The 20,853-nt window shown below is 46.7% G+C and overlaps 1 protein-coding gene across 1 annotated transcript in view; it reads left to right on the top strand.

Moving 5' to 3' along the window:
• Nucleotides 1-20,547, top strand: part of PNPLA2 (patatin like phospholipase domain containing 2) — a 31,277-nt gene extending 10,730 nt beyond the window's left edge. Inside the window, exons 2-9 of the mRNA XM_014957560.1 lie at nucleotides 6,178-6,410; nucleotides 6,572-6,637; nucleotides 10,597-10,806; nucleotides 11,737-11,797; nucleotides 12,710-12,877; nucleotides 13,329-13,461; nucleotides 14,224-14,346; nucleotides 15,247-20,547. Of these exons, the coding sequence (XP_014813046.1) occupies nucleotides 6,178-6,410; nucleotides 6,572-6,637; nucleotides 10,597-10,806; nucleotides 11,737-11,797; nucleotides 12,710-12,877; nucleotides 13,329-13,461; nucleotides 14,224-14,346; nucleotides 15,247-15,511 (1,259 nt within the window). The 3' untranslated portion in view covers nucleotides 15,512-20,547. The remainder of the gene's footprint in view (nucleotides 1-6,177; nucleotides 6,411-6,571; nucleotides 6,638-10,596; nucleotides 10,807-11,736; nucleotides 11,798-12,709; nucleotides 12,878-13,328; nucleotides 13,462-14,223; nucleotides 14,347-15,246) is intronic.
• The last annotated feature ends 306 nt before the right edge of the window (nucleotides 20,548-20,853 follow it).

The following is a 20,853-nucleotide window of genomic DNA, read 5'->3' as shown; positions in this document are numbered from 1 at the left end:
CGCTGCTAGCTGCCATCCCCCAGCCTCAAATATTTTAAAAATGTGCATTTTTTCTTTGTATTTAAATAGTGGGAGTTATACAACTTCTGCCAAGTGAGGGATAGATATCTTTTGCACACCCAGTGCTTTTAGGCTTCTATCTACAGGGGCAGATCATAAGACACTTAATTTCCTGCTGGCATCAATTTGTCTTTGGGTGCCCCCTTTGACATCCATCCAGCCTCACTGATAGGCAGTCAGAGAACATCTTGGGTCATGTTCCCATTCAGCACAAGTCGGCCTTTGTTCAGCTTAGCTCAGCTGAAGATCTGTCTGGTTCTTGTTGACTTGGGACATCGAGTGGAAACCAGGTTGCTTCAGCCTGAGTGTGGGAAGAGGGGCAGAAGTCCAGCCAAGCAGTGGAATCTTTCACAAACTGAGGTTACTGCCCACAAGAATTGGGGTTGTCCTTGGGTCACTGGTGCATTGCTATACGCTGCTCTTTGGGGTGAACAAATGGGCCCTTTCTGGTGGTGTAAGCTACCTATGAGGAAGCATCCAGTAAAGTTCTTTGTTTAATTATTTTCTAGATGTCAGCTTGCAAACTGTTGTTTCGGTGCCTCTTGTTTACAGCTTTATCTTTTTGGGCTGGTGACAGGACTGTTATAATTAGGACTGTATAATCTCCTAGGAGAGGGCAGGCAGGCAGAGTATGCCTGTTGCTTACTCTCAGTATTCAGAGAAGAGGCAGGTGCAGGACCTCTGTGTGCTGAGCTGGAGCAACTTGGGCATTTGTGCCCAAGAAGAACACAGGACAGCTCTCCCAAAAACCATCACTAGAGACTAGCTTTTAACTATAAACAGGAACAGCTGAAATAGCAAGGGAGAGGTAACCCAGCTAAATCAACCTTGAGGGAGATCATGCTAGTAAAATCCTTCCGACTCATCCAATTCCTAAATGCAGATCTGGACTGGGATCTACCAACGGGAAACACAAGAACTCCGGTGATGCTCAGCAACTATCTGAGTTCAAAGAAAAGTGTGAAGATTGTAGCTGGGGACTCTTGTAGGGAGCATCTGTGTTGAGCATCACAAGCATATTGCTTCAACAGAGAGCTAAGCAGAACTCAGGCAGCTCCAAAATGAGGTCCTTGGTTATGGTACACAGGAGCTGGCTCCTGTCCTGAAAATTGTGCAGTCAAAATAGCTCGGTCATGCCATCCCAAAGTAACAAGGCATCGGGCTCTCCAGGTACTGGAGGAATGTCAAAATGCACCTGGACTTCCTTCTGCTGGCGGGCTTTCTTTCAAAGCTTTTGGTATTGATGTGTCCGGCCAGTCTGGAGCCTTCTCTGGGCAATGGGACTGAGGAGAGAGCAGCAGTGCCTTGCGTATCGCTGATGTCTAGGAAGGAGTCTGAGTTCTGGCTTGTGCTGAGTGAGAAGCAGGATTAGCAGGGATCTGCACAGTTCCCTTCCTGCTCCATTTGTCCAGGAGAGGTATGGCATCTGCAGTCTGGGGTGTGACCTCTCTGCTGGTGCCTCCTACCAGCAGGGAGAGGGGACATCTTCTGTTCTCCATTGCTTTTGGAGAACCTTTCCTTTAAGCTTGCATCCTGTTTACTGCTGCACGAGCCAGGGAGCAGGAATGTCCCTGGCGCAGGGGGTGATCTTTGTGCCGATGTGGAGCTTTTCCAGAAGGAGCTGCAGTGTCATGGGTGAGCCACAGTCACAGGAGCTGCTGGGTGGAATGTCCAGAATGCCCCTCTCCCTCTTCAGCCTGCTCTCCTCCTATTTTTATTTGTATCTTAGGCTTTTTTTTTTTTTTCCACTTGAAATATTTTATGGGTCAACTGTCCTTTTGCTGGCTGGCAAATGGATGTCAATGTGATCTGATATCAACAGGTGAGCATCACGGTGCCCTTGGCGCAAAAGCCCTGCTGCTGAAGATGTGCGTCTAAAGAGGTCCTTCTTCCCCATGCATCACCCCTCCTCCTGTAGGGTGTTTAACCTTTGCAAGGGTCCTTATGTTTGTGCATTCCACAGGCTTGAAGTAGCCTTTTCTGTTTCATCTCAGAGCTCTTAGCTGCGGTTAGGGGTCTTCCCAGTGGCCCGGCTAACATCAGTTTTAGATGATGGGTCTTCAGCTTGTCTCCTCTTCCAGAGCAGAGTAGCAGTAGGCTGCTGTGGCTGGAGATGTTTCTATACAGTTATAAATAGCACATGCTGCTTGAATGCTTTTCAGGTTAGAGAATGGTAGTTTAGGGGATGCAAGGCAGTAGAGACTTAGATACTGGGTTATTTTGGAGTTGAGCATGACTGGTGGGGGTGAAAGCCAGTTCTTTAAGGGAACAGTCTTGCTGTGTCAATAAGCTAATGTGAAGCTGGCTTAACATTAGCTTAAAAATTAAATGCAAACTAGCAGCTGCCTTCAGGTCTTTTCCCATTGGTAACAGTAACTTGCCCCTGGTAGCTGATGCAGAAGAATCATGGGATGAACCAGCAGAGGTGGAGCAGCTGGCCGCCTTGTCTGGCAAGGGACACGTTGGGGTGTTTCAGGACACAACTGTCTGATGCTTCTTTGCGTCATCACAACTGAAATTCAGATAAGGACAATGGCCCTGCAGTACTCAGGTTCATATATAACACCACCCACTGCGGCAGTGGTGGGGGCAGGGAAGGAGGGAGATATGGCTTTTCTAATGAAAATGGAATAATCCACATATTAATATAATTTTTAGAGAAATATTGGCTTAGTAAATCTGTGTAGGGAGAAGTGTTGAATTAATTGGTTGGTGGGAGAAGAATGAAATGTTTTCCCAACAACCAATACCAGCTATTAGGGACTGTCTCTGCCCCTCGGTACGTACTTCAATAAAGGAAGAGGAACTTAATTTAGCTTTTTCCTGTGACCCTGTGTCCTGAGTCACCCGATCCATCAAAAACCATGGGAAACTTCTGTGGACTGGAATTGGCACTGGACTAGTCCTAGTAATAATTGACAGCTTATGGCTGACCTCTGCAGAACTTCTCTCTTGACCACCCCTCATTCAGCTGCTCCTTCTGGCAGTCTGTGAACAGAATTTGAGCTGGTTTTCCTGGAATAGCACCTCTGGTAGTAACAGGATTAAAACACTCTCACCTCTTCTCTCTCCTCCCAAATGTATTTCCAAGAGGGCTTTTCATCTGTCACAGATCTAACTACGTAAACCCGACTCCTTTGGCTGAACCCTCAGCTAGCCTTATTTCCAGGAAAGGTGGTGGTGCTGCAGATCACCCTGTCCTCGTCTCTCCCACAGAGCTCTTCTGCGTTCAGCTTCGATGCAAATGAGCCAGCAAGTCCAACAGAATCACAGGTGCCCTTACACTGAAATACCTCAGAAGCTCCTGTGTGTGTGTGCATGTATGCACACGTGTATTAAAAAACTCCAAACAACAAATACCCAGAAAGTACTCAAAGAATGAAATTGCTAATTAGCAGCAATTCTTATTTCATCCTCTGTTCTTCGCTGTCCTCCCACCCCACTTGGCTGTGAAATGGTGATAGAGCAGCTACAAGTGAAGTCTTCCTTCAAATGCTGACGGTCTTTTTCCTGGCATAGTTGGGACTTCGCTGTTTTGTTTTTCTTAAGCAACTTCCAGCTCCTGCTGTAGCTCAAAAAAATCATAAGCTCAATTTAATTGCAGTCGTTTTCAGTATTGCTGTCAAATCTTTCTGCACGCTGAGATGCCAAGTCTGAAAGCATTGTTCTCTAAGCCCCATCTCTTGGGTGGCACAGACACCCCAACCCACCCACCCCCTCCAGCATGGGCTTTGCACACAGGCTATCTCCCCATGGCTGCACGCTCAACACCCACCCTCCCACTGGGGTTTTCAGCACTCCAGACAGTGGAGTTTCCTGGGGTTGTGTGGATAAGGTGCTGGGCTGGGCTTCATTCAGTTTTCAGCTCTGTTGCAGTTCTTTGTGTGTCTTTCTTGGGTGGCACAGACCCCCCAACCCACCCACCCCCTCCAGCATGGGCTTTGCACACAGGCTATCTCCCCATGGCTGCACGCTCAACACCCACCCTCCCACTGGGGTTTTCAGCACTCCAGACAGTGGAGTTTCCTGGGGTTGTGTGGATAAGGTGCTGGGCTGGGCTTCATTCAGTTTTCAGCTCTGTTGCAGTTCTTTGTGTGTCTTTCTTCCCCTTGTCAGATGTGAAGGCATCTTAGGGAACGTTATGAGTGCTAATGTCATGGTGCTGATAAAATGTAATTTCTGTGAGGGCGACTTCCTTCATGTTGGGAAGATGTTGAACCATGTGGCTACTATCTGGAACAGGCTGGGCTCAATGGCTTACTGCTAATTGAGTAAGTAAGATCAGAATTAGACTGCTAAACATTGCTCTAGGACAGAGCAAAAGACTGGGATTATAGTGCTAAAAATTGCTTCAGAGGGGGTAACTTGGATTTTCTGCTAAGTTGCTACCTCACAGTGCCTAAAATCCTGACCCCAGAGTCTGTGGTCATGTTCAAGGGTCTAGTTCTATGCGTGCTTGAGCTGCTGATCTTGATGGGTTTCCTAAGCACAGAATCACATTCCCAGGCTGTGTTGGTGGAAAACATGTTGCTGGCACACGTGTATTGCAAAAGACTGGGATGTGTCAACATAGCTTTGAGGGTGGTGTTGCTCTTATCTCCATTATATTTATTAACCTGGGTCTAACTTGGATGCTTTCATTCTGCTACCTCCTTTCTGTGATTGCAAGACTGGGTGGGAGAGCAAAATGGAGGGATTTCCAGTTGGCTTGAACTGATAGTCTTTCATTTTTCTCCGAGAACTGAACTTTTAGTCATTCATAGGGTTGAGGTGTAGACTTTAAGGGTCTATTTGAAGTACACGATCAGAATTAAAGCTAAATTTCACTTAATGTTGCTGCTGTTGATCTTCACTTTCGTTAATGTCCCCACAGCTCACTCATGGTTGGGAGCTCTGAATCATAGGGTTTTTTCAGTCTCTTAACATGTTTTTTCCCCCAAGGAGAGGCTACATTTGAAAGTTAATTAGTTTCCTCATAAATGTGGCAGTCAATAAAACTTGATTGGAGAGAAGTCTTGATTTGTGAAAGCATGCCTCTCTTGTCCTGGTTTCTTTAATTATTCCCCTCACATTCTTCTTGTGTATGTTCCAAATGCCCCTGGGAGTGCAGCGGTTGGGTGGTGCTTACAGGAACTGTTGTCTGTATCTCACCATGGCTAGGAGATGTGTGTGAAAGCCGCAGACAGTGTGTGTAAAGGGCAGCATGTGGGTGCTGAGGGTTTGGCGTGGGTTGATGTTTTTGGTTTGTTTTCTCCCATCCCTCCTTTCCCACTGGCGAGCTCTGATGCTTTTGCCAGTTTGGGCTCCTAGTGACCGTGAGATAATGGGCTTAGCAGATGCCTTCCCTTCTGTGCGGATAGGATGTCTCCTCTCCTCCAAACTCAGCTGTGTCACTGTGTGAAAGGGCGAAGCAGGCATGCCTTCCTGAGTCCTGCTTGCCATTGGGGCCTAGTGTACTGCAGTGGAATCTGACACAGAAGGGATGGGACACCAAAGACTCTGCAGGTGGCACTAAGTCACTGATTCCTTAATGTAGTATGCTGTCTGTCTTGTTGACGTTGAGAAGTCACTGACATCGCAGCAGAGCTGAGATCGCTAAGCTGGAAAGCACCAGCATTCCTGTTTATTGGCACTTTTGCTTCCAGGCAAATGACTTTATTTTTTATGTGAGGAAAAAGACGATGTTTACTAGAAAAGTTTTAGTGAAAGATGTTTTGAAGTGGATTTAGTTAAAAACTCAAAGCTGTTAAAGCATCTCCCTTGTTTTCTTTGTTAGTCTGTGTTTTTACCAGCCCTGCTTTGGCCAGTGAAACAGGATCTAAGAAAAAGTGTGAGGCCTTAGCCGGATGTGTGCGATCTTCCTTAACTGTATAAAACATATATAAGATGAGGGTGGCTCTTTGCAATGGAGGAGTGCGAGGGTCAAGACAGCAAACTTCCATGACTTCTCTAACACTGCCCGTAGTAGTCTCTTATCTTGAGTTATATGTATATATCAACCAGTGGGGAGAAACCTCTGAGTAAAGCTGTGAATGAGGCTTTCTGTGCCTGATTTTGTGCAGGAGAAATCTGGTTTTGCAAGGATTTCATGGTGCATTTTTCTTTCTCTTGTTGCAGGTGAGGCTGGCGCCAGCATTATTCGAGTGTCAAAAGAAGCCCGGAAGAGGTTCTTAGGCCCACTCCACCCATCTTTCAACTTGGTGAAGACCATTCGGATCTGCCTGTCCAAGACTGTGCCAGAGAATGGGCATGAGGTTGCAGCAGGACGTTTGGGTATTTCCCTGACGCGGGTTTCTGATGGAGAAAACGTGATACTGTCAGACTTCAATTCCAAGGAAGAGCTGATCCAGGTGAATGGAAACTTGCTGCGCAGGGCTAGGCAGGAACTGCAAGCAGTTTTGTTTTGCCTTGTTCTCATTGTCAGCGCATGCCAGCATGGTGTTCTGAGAAGAGTAATAAGTTTGGTAAGCTTTGATCTGCCTCTCATGTTCCGGATCTCTTTCTCTCTCAGGCCTGTGTCTGCAGCACCTTTATACCTGTCTACTGTGGGCTGATACCTCCAACCTTGCGTGGAGTGGTAAGTAAGACTCTTAAGATGCTGCTTCATTAAATCATGCACTAATGAATAAGAAGAGGGAAATGCTGGTACTCCATTTTGGCAGTCTTATTGCCTGTCTGATGGCAACACTAAGCCTGAAGAGGCATGAGAAATTCCCAAATAAACAACTTCCAGCAGTGAATGTGCCTTCTTTCTGCTGCTGCCTATAAATGCTGGCTATAAATGTCCGGAAGACTAGAGGATTTAACATGATAGTAATATATAGCAATCTGGACAACTGCTGGCTGATGTAGCAGATAGTTCTTCTGGCTGCTTAGCCCAGCACTTTCCATCACTGAGGCTCCAACCCTCTGCATGTGGAAAGAACTTAGGTCCGGGATAGAAATAATGAGTGTAGTCCCTCTCCCACATACCTAAACGCTTTCTGTGGGGTTTTAACTATTGGTGCTGATACCAGACCTCTTTTCCGTGGAGTTCTTCCTGACCTTCCTCTGAGAATAATGTTCTGCTGCCTGCAAGAGCTTTCTTTAATATCCTGTCCAAGGCTGTCCAGAACCATTTCTCTCTTCTGTGTTTGCATGTTAGAAATGAAAATGCTGGAGCATCTCTCAATATTGCAGTCATGCTTAAGGGCCACAGTTGAGTTGGACTCCCCTTGTGCTCTGTAGATTAATGTACACATTAAAAGGCAGTTTGTTTTCAAACTAAATAGTCAAAAGGGAGAGGGAGGACTGCTATTAATGTATGTGTGCCCTGGTTTTCCATAAGTAACCTGACCAAGATGCCTCAGTCTGTCAGACCAGAGCATCAAATCTGCTCCCACTACTACCTGTGTCCTGAAACTGAGGTCAGTTGGCTGGTTTTGTCTTGTGCAAGCATGTTGGGTAGGGAAATGACCTAGAAGAAATGTCCAATGTCCAACTCTTCAGAGAAGTGACAGAATCAGTAATGGTTTGACATTTGCTTATCAATTGGAGGCAGGGTTTTTGTCCCACAGCTAGTGGGAGCATAGCAGTGGCTCTTGCCTGACACCTCTTTGGGGCCAGTTGAGGTCTGTGTGAATCAGGCAAAATCTCAAAATTCCAAAGCTGTGTACAGCATGAGGCTTTCTGGAATGTGCAGCTGCCCTGGCACTCTGAGGGATGACTCCTCATGTCAAGATTCCTCATGGGGAAAGGTGGGGAGGGAATAGATGAGATGAAGAAATTCATTCCTACCTCTTCCCCAGAAAATCATGGCCCTTTCTGTTTCTGAAGGGGAGAGCTGGCAAGGGGAGAGGTTAAGTCAGATTGAGTATGAGCCCAGCAAAAGGCTTGAAAAAGGACTGCATGGTTTCTAGCGCGCCTTTGATTATTGTATGTATCACAGGACAGACTGACAGGCCTGGCATGAGGACCAGTTTTCAGGGCAATACAATTGCGTGCAAGGTGTAAAACCCATATTCTGTCTTCCTCCTAATCTTCTTTCAGTGTTCATGTCTCTAAGCTCTGGTAGCCCCATGGAATGGATGATGAAGATGGGTGGGAGGAGGAAAAAAGGAATTCTCAAATACAGAGAAATTGAAGGGTTGATAACTGATCTGTCAACACACACTTTTGCCATGAACTATCTGTGGCACATGGGTGAGATGAACTCCTAACAAGGGTAAAAAAGCAAATTGACAGCTCACAAGTGAGGGGCCCCGTGGAGGACACAATAAGGGATGCAACTGGGCACCCCAGAAATTACCTCAGTCCGTGAACCATTGCCAAAAGCTGCTGCTCACACCTGCAGGCAGCTGGGGGCTCCAGCCCGTGGCTCTGCACTCTTAGGGGCTTTCCAGGAGGTTGGAGAGAGGTTGGGCTTCTTTCCTGGAGGTTCAGGCAAATCCAAAGAAGTGGCAGTTGATACTGAGTAAGGAATGGTACTTGCCATCACCTGCAGAACCAGGGAGTGGGGTTTCCACGTGTATTCCTAGATCTCCATGCAGTGAGAAGAAGACTTTGCCTGTCAGCCTTATTGTAGTTAAGGCTTCTTCCTAATGGCATCCGTGCACTTGTGCTGCCACCCTCAGGGAACCCTATGTTTCTGCATCCTTACTGCAAAACTATTGTCTTAGCTAAGTGGCCAAAACGCTTACCTCCATCTTCTTCAAACGAAGCGTGTGCCGCCTGCTTTGCTCTGTCCTCTTCCCACTCATCCCGTCATCATCTCATCCTTGCAGAGGGAGTTGGCCAGACATCTCTAACTCTAGCTGTGACTGGTCTGGCTTTCAGTGGAGCAGCTTGGGGCAGATGATGACAATGCCAGTTTGCTGTGGTTGATTTTGGTTTAGGGAAGACTGATGCCCGCTTTAGAAGGGAGTGAGGGTTCAATTGATTTTTGGCACCTCTGTCTAGAAAACACTAGGAACACTCAGCACCCCAAGAGGGTGTACTTCTTGAGTTTAATCTATCCCATCCTTCCACTTTCTTTGCTGCCCAAACCCAGGTGGTGCAGGAGTCTCTACGTGTGTTTTGATACTGTGTTTGGTGAACAAGGCCTGATGTGATGACAATATGCCTTGTGCTACAAGTTAGTGCTGCTGTAGCCTACAACTGTACCTACAAACCATTTCCCTTGAATGTGTAGGCTATATGCAAAGGTAGTCTCGAGATTTAGTTTGCCCCAAAGAAACCCACTGTGCAGTCCACTCTGACCCTGCCTCCTCAATGGAAACTGGATTCCTATAGCTGAATTTGATTGCTTTCAGCCCAAAAGTCTATGAACTGTTCACCAGGCTCAGAGGAGCTGCTTGAAGAGGTCTCTGCCTGTCTGCCATCCAGAGCAAGAGAGAACAAAGTGCAATGTGCCCTCCAGGCAAAGCACCCAGCATTTTTCTAGACATTGTGCAGCAAAAGACTGCTGTCAGTGGTCAGCCTACTTGTGAAGGCAAAGCATGATCCTCTTCTGATCAGCATTTCCATGCTCTGCCCGAGTTCAGTCTCTGCCGGCTCAGCTCCTAACCCAGCAGAGAGCTGAAAGATGTTACAGCTGCTGCTTATGGGGATATGTAGCTCCTGTATGATGATTTGTTTTGAATGCATCCAAAGGGAAGGGTTCCAGGCAGCAAGTGGCAAGATCGACCTTGATACGAAATCAGCAAGACTCTCCTGTAACTGAGGTTCACAAGAGCTTGAGTTGTTGTTCTGCAAAGTCTTAAACTTGCTGCTCTTTTGGCTTGACCAACATCACCTTCCTTTTATCTTCTACATGTTGCTTGCTCTGCCAAAGGCCTGTGATAGGGATTGTCTTGCTCAGCTCCTTGTGCAATTATGGTACTGCAACAAATGCTTTGAATTGAGTATATGCTACTGGAGTTGCCCTTCTGCAAGGGTAACGCAAATGTGTTTATGGTACGTAGGTACAGAACGTCCTCTGATAAGAGGGTACATGTTAGGAGCAAACCCCAAGTCCCTCGTTCTCTGTTATCACACCACAGCAAGTAGATTCCAAATGTGTATGCATGTGTTGGTATTGCTGCTTGATAAGCCTGCTAGCAACAAATCATGTGGTTTTACTCTTAGGTAACAATGCTTCTGCCCGTGGGGACTTGTGTCTGAGCATATTTGTTTTAAACACAAGTGAAAAATGGCACAAAGTCACAGTGTGACAGCTTAGATCAGTGCTAATTTGCACTGCAGGTGGTCGTTGGTGTGTCATATTATTTAATTGGACAGCAGTCAAACCCCATGGGTGTAAGTCAGCAGTCGCACAAGAGAATAGGCCTTTCTTATTGAACAATTGTGATCAACACACTTTACCGTAAGGAAGAAAGGTTCATAGCAAAAGATTATAGACAACACAGCTGTGCTATCCCTGGTTTTGACTCCTTCAGTGCTGGTGGATGTACTCCATTCTGTTCCCAAGCTGTTGGCAAAAATATGAACAGTGACACAGTACAAAAGCCATTTGATCAGTTACAAGAATGAAAAGTTCTTCATTTGTCTTGATTTCAGAGATACGTTGATGGAGGGATTTCTGACAACTTGCCCCGATATGAGCTGAAGAATACAATCACGGTGTCTCCATTCTCAGGAGAGAGCGATATCTGTCCACGGGATGATTCCACAAACATGCATGAGCTGAGAGTCACCAATACAAGCATCCAGTTCAACCTTCGCAACCTCTACCGCCTCTCAAAGGCCCTGTTTCCTCCGGAGCCGCAGGTGAGTCTCCTGGCAGCACCAGAAGTTGGGGACAGTAGACAGGTCCTGGCTATACTGTGCACTTTGGCAGAACAAGATTCCAGACACTGTTAGTTTTGTATCTCTTTGTCTGGTTTTTAACCTTGACATTATGAACCCAGTGACTTGGAAAGCCTTGACCATCTGCACAAGGTTGTACAGGTGGCTTGGTTTTCTTTTGCTACTGGGAGATCTGGAATTTAGGTGGTAGGAGTTGCTTGGAAAGCATTCCCATGTTGTTCTCTCTAGAGTGGTGTTTGCCAGGAAGCCAGGCTCACTTGTAAACACGGATGTATTAACCATCAGAACCAATGTGCTCTTGAGTGTTCTAAGGTGTCAGGATGGAGCTGCCAGCTTGCAGCAGTGACTGTCTCTTAAAAAGTGCAGATAGAGCAGGTGGCACTGCAAACAGCTTTGCATGCTTCTGAGCAAATGAAGCTTCAGATAGACCCGGCGTTTGGGCATAAGCATGCATTCATGTGCTGAATTACTTGGACAAGCTTTTTCCTGCCCCCCTCTAGTGTTAGCTGGCTTTATCTGCAAATGCAATGGCCTTTCCTGGCATCTGCTGGGAAGTATTCTGGGCTGCTTGTCAGAGTGACTCGCTGAAGACTGCCTGCCGCGGCATCAGCCGTAGGTGAGGAAATGAGGTGGCTGCAACTCTAAGCCTGTACTTAAGTAGGATTCCAAGTGTCCCAATCTGATTTATCCTGTGACTCCTGTCCCCAGTGTATTCATGTTATACCTCCCGTTCTTGCTCAAAGCCTGGGAAGAGCTGGCAAGGATGAAACTTGTCCTTGGGGTAGCTTAGGAGTTAGGAGAATTCCTCTAAAGCCAGCATTGAGCTGGGTGTTTGCTCTGCTCAGCCAGACAATCTCCAAATTACATGTTCTTGCCTTCCTCTGCCCCCAGGTGCTGCGGGATATGTGCAAGCAGGGCTATCGGGATGCACTGCACTTCCTGAAGAAGAATGGTAAGGAACTGGGTGTTTTTAAGCTGCGCTGATTTGCCTCTTTTGTGCCAGGCTTGGTGGCTTGGCTCTGAGGATAGACAATGGTGCATTTGAAAGGTGGAAGGGCAGAACTGAGCTACTATGGGATTTCCATTAAGAAGCCTGTGCTAGCACTTCAGGAAGTGGAGGTGGAGTGGACACCTTTCTGGTGCAACACAGGGTGACTCTAACCACTGATACCACAGTGGTGGTGGCACAACGGATCGTTGAAGCTACTTCGTACGGTCTCAGTGCTACACCAGCGCAGTTGTTAGGTGCCATTTGGAGCTCCTGCAGATACCCTAGCTGCACATAAAAAGGAGGAGGCTGTGTCTAGTGTGGCACAGCAGTGCAGAGTGCAGGCATGCCCTCAGCAGCCCTCAGCACCTGGCAGTTTGACACTACTGTTTCACTCCTTTCTACATAAAACACTGGTCTTTCTTGCCTCCAACTGTTTTAAGAGGTTGAGTGTGTGTTTGATGCCACCTACTGTCAATTTACAGCAGATCAAGCACATTTGTTTGCTCTGTAATGTGTACCTTACTGGGATAAGAGCAATCATGCAGCTGTGTTTGTGGATTTAAGCTGCAGGAGGGAAATCTTGCCTGCAAGATTGGTGCCTGGCAGATTATAGCAACAAAACACTGCTGAACAGCACCCTGCAGTACTTAAAGGGGAAAAGTTAAAATTTCTGGTAGGGAAAGAAAGGATGATATTAAAGGAGCAAGATTTCTAACTCATTGTGGTAAGCATTACGATAGATGTAAGCTAAAGAGGCTAGCTGTGATGTCTGTCTGTCTGAGGGGTGTTAGGGTGAGGTGAGGACTAACGTTAAAGGCCAGGCAAGGCAGGGCTGCTAGTTTGTATCATCCTTATGGTATGACTTCTTCTCAGGTCTCCTTCATCGTCCAAGTCCTGCCCGTCCTCTCCTTGCCATAGAAGCACCCCCAGGAGAGAAGAAAGAGGAAGAAACAGAAGCTGAGGACCAACTAGAGGACAATACTGCCCTTGCTGTTGTTGAAGAGCACATCTTTGAACACTTGCCTCCCAGACTGAACCAAGGTATGATCCAAAGTGAGAGCGCCCAGGCAATCTTCCTGTGCTGCCTGGTCCACTTCAGAGGATTACTGGGATCTGTGGGTATTGCTTGTGGCTGGGCTTGGCCATACCCAGGGATTGCTCTGGCACCTGCTGATCATTAGATGGAGCTGGTGGCTCTCAGATGAAGTTGTGGCTTGCCCTGTGGAGGCTGAATATGGGAGAGGTTGACTCATTTGACAGTATTCTGTGTGGTAAGGAGTGGAGGGTATTTTGTTGGTCACTCCTTTGGGAGTCTGATAAAGCTAAAAGCTGCTGTTCTCAGCTGTGCTCGGAGAACTACTATCCTGAGCAAGACTTCCTTAAGAAGTGAAAGGTGGGGAGGGGAGACCTTAGGCTGGGTAACTACTGGGGTGTGGCAGGGAAGATGACATTCCTGTTATGGGGATTCAGCCATGTTCTTCTCTGTCTTCAGCTCTTTTGGAGGCTTGTGCTGAAAGAAGAAGTTTCTTGACTGGCATCACCAACATGCTGCCTATACGTGTGGCCACGGCAATGATGGTCCCCTATATGCTGCCTCTGGAGTCTGCAGTTTCCTTCACTGTCAGGTAGGTCTTTGGCTGGTTCCCTCAGTGGTGTTCTTCCCAGTGCAGCAAAGTGTTTCATGTAGCTGGTGGAGCATGAATGGACAGAGAGTAGGATCCTCTCTAACTCTGCAGTGCCAGAGTTCCTGGGAAAAGTGTTCCTGCTGCTTACCAGATATATGAAAAAAAAAACCAAACCCAAAAAAGCCCCAAAACTTTTCCTACTTTTGTGTGTCACTTAGCTACACCCATACTCCCAGCTTGAAAGAAGATGGCTGTGTGTTGGATCTTGCCCTGGAAAATGGTGATTAATTTTGGAGCCTGGAAAGAGGCTTCTGAACTTGGAGTGCAGGGATGAAAGCAGAAACCACACAAGAGCTGGAACCACTGGAGCGAGGGGCAGTGTGGTTGCAGTCGCTTCCAGCTCTACACTTACATGGCTGGGAAGGCAAGTCTGTCAGACTTGTCCTTAGTATGAAGTACCCCATGAAAAATTTCTGGGAGGACACAGTTTGTGATAGAAAGGCTTAGGGAAAAACACTTTCCAAATCTGAAAATGGATGGAAAACATGGAAAGTGCTGACACAAAATGTGAAGAATAAGTTCCTGGGCTGTTCTCATGCTTCGCACCTTCTTCCCCTTAATTCTGTGAATGGTAGTGTAAATAGCTCTTAATGCATTTGTCACAAAAAATAATGAGTAATCATTGTTAGGAGGCAAAACTGTCATTCTTTCCATCCTGTTCTTTGTGGGCCCAGCTAATGGTTGTCTCCTGTTTCTTCCCAGATTGTTGGAATGGCTCCCAGATATCCCTGAGGATATTAGATGGATGAGGGAGCAGATGACTGAAATCTGCAACTATCTTGTGAAGAAAGCCAAGAAGAAACTGGGCAGCCATCTTTCAGCCAGGTATGGCTGGTTTCCTCCACAGCACTGTTCTGGAGGACCCCTCCATTTCCCCTTTCACCATTGACTTCTGCAGACTCTACTCCATTGAAGCAGAGCAGGTCAAGCACAAACTGACCAGAAGGATTTACTGCCCAATCTAAAATACAGATCTGATCCATGGTCCCTTGGTTTCCTTAATTGTTGGATAGACTTGGCACTTGGTCTCCCTCCTTCTTCCCATTACAGGGCAGACCCTGCAATTAAGCTGTTATTATAGCAATAGAGCAGAAGATGTAGGTCTAATTAAAACAATATGCTAGCTTATTCTGTGCTCTCTGTAGAAGATGGGGGCATTTGTCTGTGTGGCATTTGCTAGCCCAGGGTCCCCTAAATGTTCCTTCCAAGAGGTACTTGTGTTCAGGTGGCCTTATCTGCCTCAAGGTCTAGGCCCTTTTTTAGGCTGGGGAGGCACTAGGGTGGCCAGGAAACACTAGGGGTTTCCAAATGAGACACAGTCTCATTTGTGCTTTGGGACCCCACAGTGCTTTGGGTCTGTGTGTGTGCCTCTGCCTCTGAACCGAACTCCCTGCAGTGGGTTGTGGCTTGAGGCTGAGGCAAGACTGTCTTGCTTGGATGAGGATAGGAAACTGCACCTTACAGTAGTAGGCAGAGGATCCCAGCTGTGATTTGGATCCGAGTATGAGGGAGTGATTCTTAAGCACAAGAGCTTGTGATCTGAATAATCAAGCGATGGGGGTGAGAGGGGGGGAAACAAGCGTACACACACACACACACACATTCCTGACCATGCTCATGCAGTCAGTGGTAAAACAAACTAAGTGTATGGTTCTAGAGCTCTGGTCTGGTGACCTGCTCAAGTCTGCCCAATGTACTGATTCTTTGCATGTGTTTGCCTTTCAGGCTTTACTATCATCTCGAGCTTGGAGGGCCGCAGAACCTGCCAATTTCTTCCACGTCAGCTTGTGGTGAAGCCCTGCCTGTGTGGATAAGAAGCAACCGTTCCGTGTCTGATGTCATGATGAAGTGGGAGGAGTACCAGCGCCAGCTCATGCTGGGCTTACTCTGCATCAACGTGGACATGCAGGCTTCCCTCTTCCCTCGGGAAGGGTTTCAGATAAAGCTTCCACCTCTAGACTGTGCAAAAGAGTGCCTGCCACTCTTCTGAGCCTGCTGCCATGCGGGGATGAGGGTGGGTGGGAAGGGGACCAGTCTCATCCCTCAGCAGCAGGACTGCCCTGTGCTCCTGACTATGCTGCAAAGGGGGTTTCCCCGGGATGGAGGCTGGTGGAATTGACTGTAGCCATTTGTTGCCCACTGGGCCAAGCAAGGGGTCTCTGTGTTCAAAGACACACATGGGCTGCTACCTTGCTCTAGACTGGTGTTGAGGCCTGGCCATTGCCCGTGGCCAGGCTGATGCTGATCCAGCTGGGCTCTCCCAAATAATGCACTTTGAATTGCCGTTGGCTTTTTATCGCCAAATAATTAGGACGTAGGTGACGTTCTGAAGTTCATACAGCTTCCTCTGTTTTTTAGAGCATGAGTCTTGTTTTTTTCTTAAATCATCTGACATCCCTTAGCTCTTTGTGCTACTGAAAGATGAAGTAGCCTCTTGCCAAACCAGTTTTTCTCATGGTTTCTAAATCTCCTCTTGACTTTCTTCTTTGCTGAAGCCACATCCTTTCCTCCGTCCCTTAACTGCATCCCCACTGGAAGCCAGAGCTGGCCCTGCTGCAGACTGTGCTGGTACTGCAGAAATGTAGAAAAGTTAAGTATTTATGATTCATGTTGTTGTGGTCTCTCCCGTTTTGATCTTTGTTCTCATGGAACTGCTGCAGCTTAAACTCTGAATGTTAAGTCATTGAGTTTATTTTAAAGAAGTAATTTAGACAGTTGGTTTTTTTTTTTCCAGGGAAACGTGTTGAATTTGAGGCCCCATTCTTGTCACTGTGAATGAAATTAGTGTGGGGTTGCCCTGGAAAAGCTCAGGATCAGTTTAGCAGCTGATGCAACATGAAGTGCTTGTAGGAAGGTGAGATTGTGCTGGGCATGTTATTTTTGAGTGGCTTGTGGTGAAGCATCACAGCAAGTGCTGGGGAAGCGGTTGCCTCTGACAGGGGTCAGGCTTTGCTCCTTAAGGGACTGTACAACTGAAGGAAGGTCCAAGTGGGTGATACAGAAGGGATCTCCTGCAAAACTGGGGCTTGGCTCTGTCTTCTGCTTGAAGAGTTTGGATGTTGAGGCCTTGGAGTGAAAGGATTTAGGCTTATAGCTGTACTAGCCTCACAGCTTGCCTGTCTTGTGTCGTGGCTCGCTGGTACAGCTCTGCAGCTGGCAACAGCAGGAGCATGAGAAGTGGAAGTGAAGTTAGGAGTGTTGGTGCATGTGCAGCATGCCTGGAACTGGACTGGCTACTTTTGGATTGCCCTTCAAAGACTGGAGCTACTGGGTCTGTAGCAGGGCAGGACTCTGCCTTTGTAAGGTATTGCCTTCTCAGTGGTGGTCTGGTTGTGACTTGCTGTGCAGAAACGTGAACTCTGTCCTTCACAGGGTGAGATGTGGCTTCCTGTGGGGATTGCATGTACTTAAGCTTCAGTCCTCACACACTGACACAAAACCAGCTCCTGGTATCTTTTTCTGCAGTGTGTCTAGCTGCATGAGGCTTCTTCTACCTCTCCTAGCACAAACAGTCTGCAACTGGCCAAAGCAAACATATGCTGTCTTTGTTGGAGAGCAGAACAGGGTGTCTGAAGCTGATTACATAGCCTATATGTGGAATAGTGATATATAATAGACTCTCTTATGCACTTTTGATTTAGACAGGGAAATTAACCGCACAAGTTCTACTAATAGCTGGAGAAAGTAGTGAATCTGCTTGATCACATCTGCAGGAGCAGTGTGGGTGAGGTGGTGGGTGCTGTTTCTGACCAGCACAATTGTGCACTGGACGTGGGCTTGAGTCTTTGTGGTGGAGACTGTGAATAAGCATCAGGACTTTTCTGCAGTGGCCATTGCAAGCTGGGAGGCAATAAAGCAGGCAGCTGTGGTGCTAACCCACTGCCTGGGAGACACCAGTGCAAATACGAGCTCGTGACTTAGAGTATCGCCCCACTGCCCTTCCTGGATGTAACCTAACAAGGGCCTGCATTGCTTCTGAAGCAGGCCTGCACTTACGCAGTCAGATTTAGTCTTAAGCTTCACATAGTTAAGGCAATTAGGGAACAGGGAAGTCGCTACAGGAAGAGGAAAAAAAAAAAGAGGATTCGGAAACCAGAATAGGAATACTGGGTTATAAAACAAGTCAATCTTGTGATTGTCTAAAGCCTGCAGAAAAAACTTACTGCTAGATGGATAGAACTAAACAAAGTGAATCATAACAAGCAACTGCCAGTTAGTGGGAACAGGATGAATTTGATGAAAATTGGAGTTGAGAAAAGGTGTTTATCTTGCGGTTTGGTGTGGGATTTCTTTTCTTCCACTGCTTTGGGCTGCCTTCTTTGGGGGACCAGCACATGTGCAGCTGCTTAGTTTGCCAAATGCACATCTCTTGTCCCTAGAGCACACAGAGCAATTGGCAGGAATATACAGATATTTAGTGGCAAGATTGAAGGTATTTCATCCAGAAGCAAAACATCTGTGAGGAGCAAAGCTGGATAAGGAAAGTCCTGTGCTTAGAAGCTGCTGCCCTTTTGACTCTGCCTTGTTTGTGTTGATATATGGGTGGAGAAAATGATGCAACTATTTTTTTATCCCTTCTTCCTGGACTGGTAAAACCACTGAGTGATTATGTAAACCACTAAACTATGAAATAAAACTCTCTTGGCAACAGTGCACTAAGAAATTGCAGCTTGGCACCCTTATCCCCTGGGTCTCCTCTGTTCTCCTTTTGCATCAGAACTAACTGGGATGGTGCCACTGTCTTCCAGTGCTCTGATCCAGAAGGCTTGCTGGTTCTGGTCTGTATGTTTCAAGACATTAACTGCTGTGCCTGGTAAAAGGCCTGAGGTTTTTTTGTCTTTTACTTCGACTGCTGTTCGGTTTCTTATATTAACCATTCAAAGAGATGCTTTTGTACACTTCAAAGTGTAACCACAAACCAAAGCCTGGCTTTAAATATAAAGGTCTAACTCTTCAGGGAGGAAACTCCTGTTTTCCCTATGCTAATTTGCAGGGTGTGAACGGATACTGGGAAAGCACCACTGTATTAACCCTTTCTTTGCCTGTGCTTATTCCCCCAGTAATTCAGTGGCTGTTGAGTGATAGCTTGTTGGTTTTATAGATTTAAGGTCTGATAAAGGAACTGCAGACCTGTCAAAACTACCCCAAACTACCCTCTTCTTCCTTAAGAGAAGTTTCACACATTTGTTTGAAATTTTTGCTGCTCGTTCATCACAGATTATAAAGGATGAAGGAAGTAGGGGAAATCTTCTTGTCCACTGATGCAGAAAAAGACCTATGGCTGCTTTTTGCCTTGTCTAGCTCACTTCTTTGAAATAACTGGAAACCTTGTGATAGGCTCTGGATTGGATATAGAGGGGTTTGTTGTGATAGGGCTAACTGGAATTCTTCAAGCCTTTGTTCTGTGTGTTCCTCATGGCGTGCATTATCTTCCGGGCAGCAGTTGCTGATTAACCTACATTGTCAAGATCATAGGAACAAGGTTATCCTCTGTAGCAGTCAGTCCCTTCCTCAGCAAAATGTGGCTGGGCGGCCCAGTGGGTGGTTGCCAGGGCCTGTCTGCTCTCCAATATATGGTGGTTGAGAGGTCAGGTTCCTGGACCAAAAGTCCATCTTGCAGTCCATGTCCAATCATCCTTACAGCATTCACTTGAACTCTGCAAGAGTCCCAACTCTAGCAGTTTCTACTGTTTTACATAAAGGGTCTGTGTATTCAGGAATCCACTTTTTTTTTTTCTCCTTCCTGTGATACAGATACTACCTGCTGCTTTTAACAAGGCTAATGGTGAACTACTCCTGCATCTAACCAGCCCCTAACCCGTACAACACTGTAGAGTTGTTTATGTCGTGCACAACAGTCCGTATCTATGGCATGCTCTGTAAGCCACGATGCGCGTGTGGTATGTTGGGTTTGGTTTGCTGCCTGCCCTACTGTTAATACTGTTGCAAGCTGATTTTCAAGGGGTAGGAGAAAATACTTCACTTCTGACCGTGATCTATAGGACCTAGGAATTGTTTTCTTGTAACTTAGAGGGCTGTGTAGCTGCAGCACTCAGACCAGAGAATAAGAGACGATCTGCTGTCTGCCAGCACTGGGGTGTCCCTAGAGCTTACTATATATTCCCCAGTGGTTTTGTCCATTTTTAAGAATGAATCTGGTAATTCACTCCTTCCTCTGAGAGAAGAGCTCTCGCTTTCACTAAAGTGGTTGTGGGAGGAATATCTGAAACTCTGTGTGCTTCCCTTAGGGGTCCATTTCTGCTAAACGCATGCTGGATGCGGTGGGTGGTGGGGTTGGGCGTCGCCAAAGTCAGAGGACCTTGCCAGCAGTTTTCTCAAGCTTGGTTTCCATCTTCCCCTTAAATCAATGAGTGAATGGACCACCTCACCTGGCTGCTGTGTCTGCCAGTTTGTGCCAAACACACCTTGTGCCTTGATGGTGGGCTCTGGCCTGCCTGCCCCCCCGTGTCCCTGCGCTGTCTCCTCTCCCTCCTTCCCCTTGCCCACGGGTGGCACGTTGCTGTTTCCAACCCGCACTAGGACAGTCTCACTGTGTGGACCCACACCAGCCCTCCTGCACAGGGAGGGGAAACCTCTAGTTCCAAACAGAAGACTTAGAAATGTAACTTTTGAAATAAATACCTCTTTCTTCCCGGGTTTTCTCTTGCTCTTGAAAACAGCATCTAAAGCAGCTCTCTGACTTATATTTGAGTCCCAGGGACATATTTGTCCCTGGGACTCGGCTGCTGTCGCCGAGTTTGGGAAGACCCTTAAACACACAACACACGTGGAGATCCTGTGGAAATTACTGATGTCAGAGCAGCAACTAGACCAGCAATAGCATACGCAAGTCATGTATTTACACAGCAATGTCACTAAGTAGTGTTCACAGTCACTTTAAAAGTTCAGTATTAAATTGTTGATGCTTTTTTTGCTCCTGTTTCTTTTTTCTAATGTTTTGCTGAAGAAAATGTAACTATTTATTTTGGCAGAAATATACCTTCTAATAAAAACTTTCTAAATATATTTACCTGGCTGTGGTAGGTTGCTTGTCTTGCCATTTAAAGGTTTATTAAATATTCTTGGAATATACTGTACGCTGTGGGTTTGTTTTGCTGGGCCCTATCCTGTTCATCCCGTTCAAAATCCTCGCAGGGTAAACATGCATCAGTGTGTGATGAATGAGGCATTGACCTTGAGGAAAAAATGATCCGTTTTGGACCACTTCTGACTTCCTCAAGCCAAAATGCCCCGAATGACGTAAGTCTCTTTCATTGGAGCTTCTGCGTAGACTCTGGTTCCTGAGAGGAATTAAGCATCATCTTGTGGGAA

This window comes from Calidris pugnax, unplaced genomic scaffold, assembly GCF_001431845.1.
Source record: "Calidris pugnax isolate Ruff unplaced genomic scaffold, ASM143184v1 scaffold211, whole genome shotgun sequence".
NCBI classification, from domain to species: domain Eukaryota; kingdom Metazoa; phylum Chordata; class Aves; order Charadriiformes; family Scolopacidae; genus Calidris; species Calidris pugnax.
Note: the sequence above shows the minus strand (reverse complement) of the source record. Positions and strands in the feature narration are given on the sequence as shown.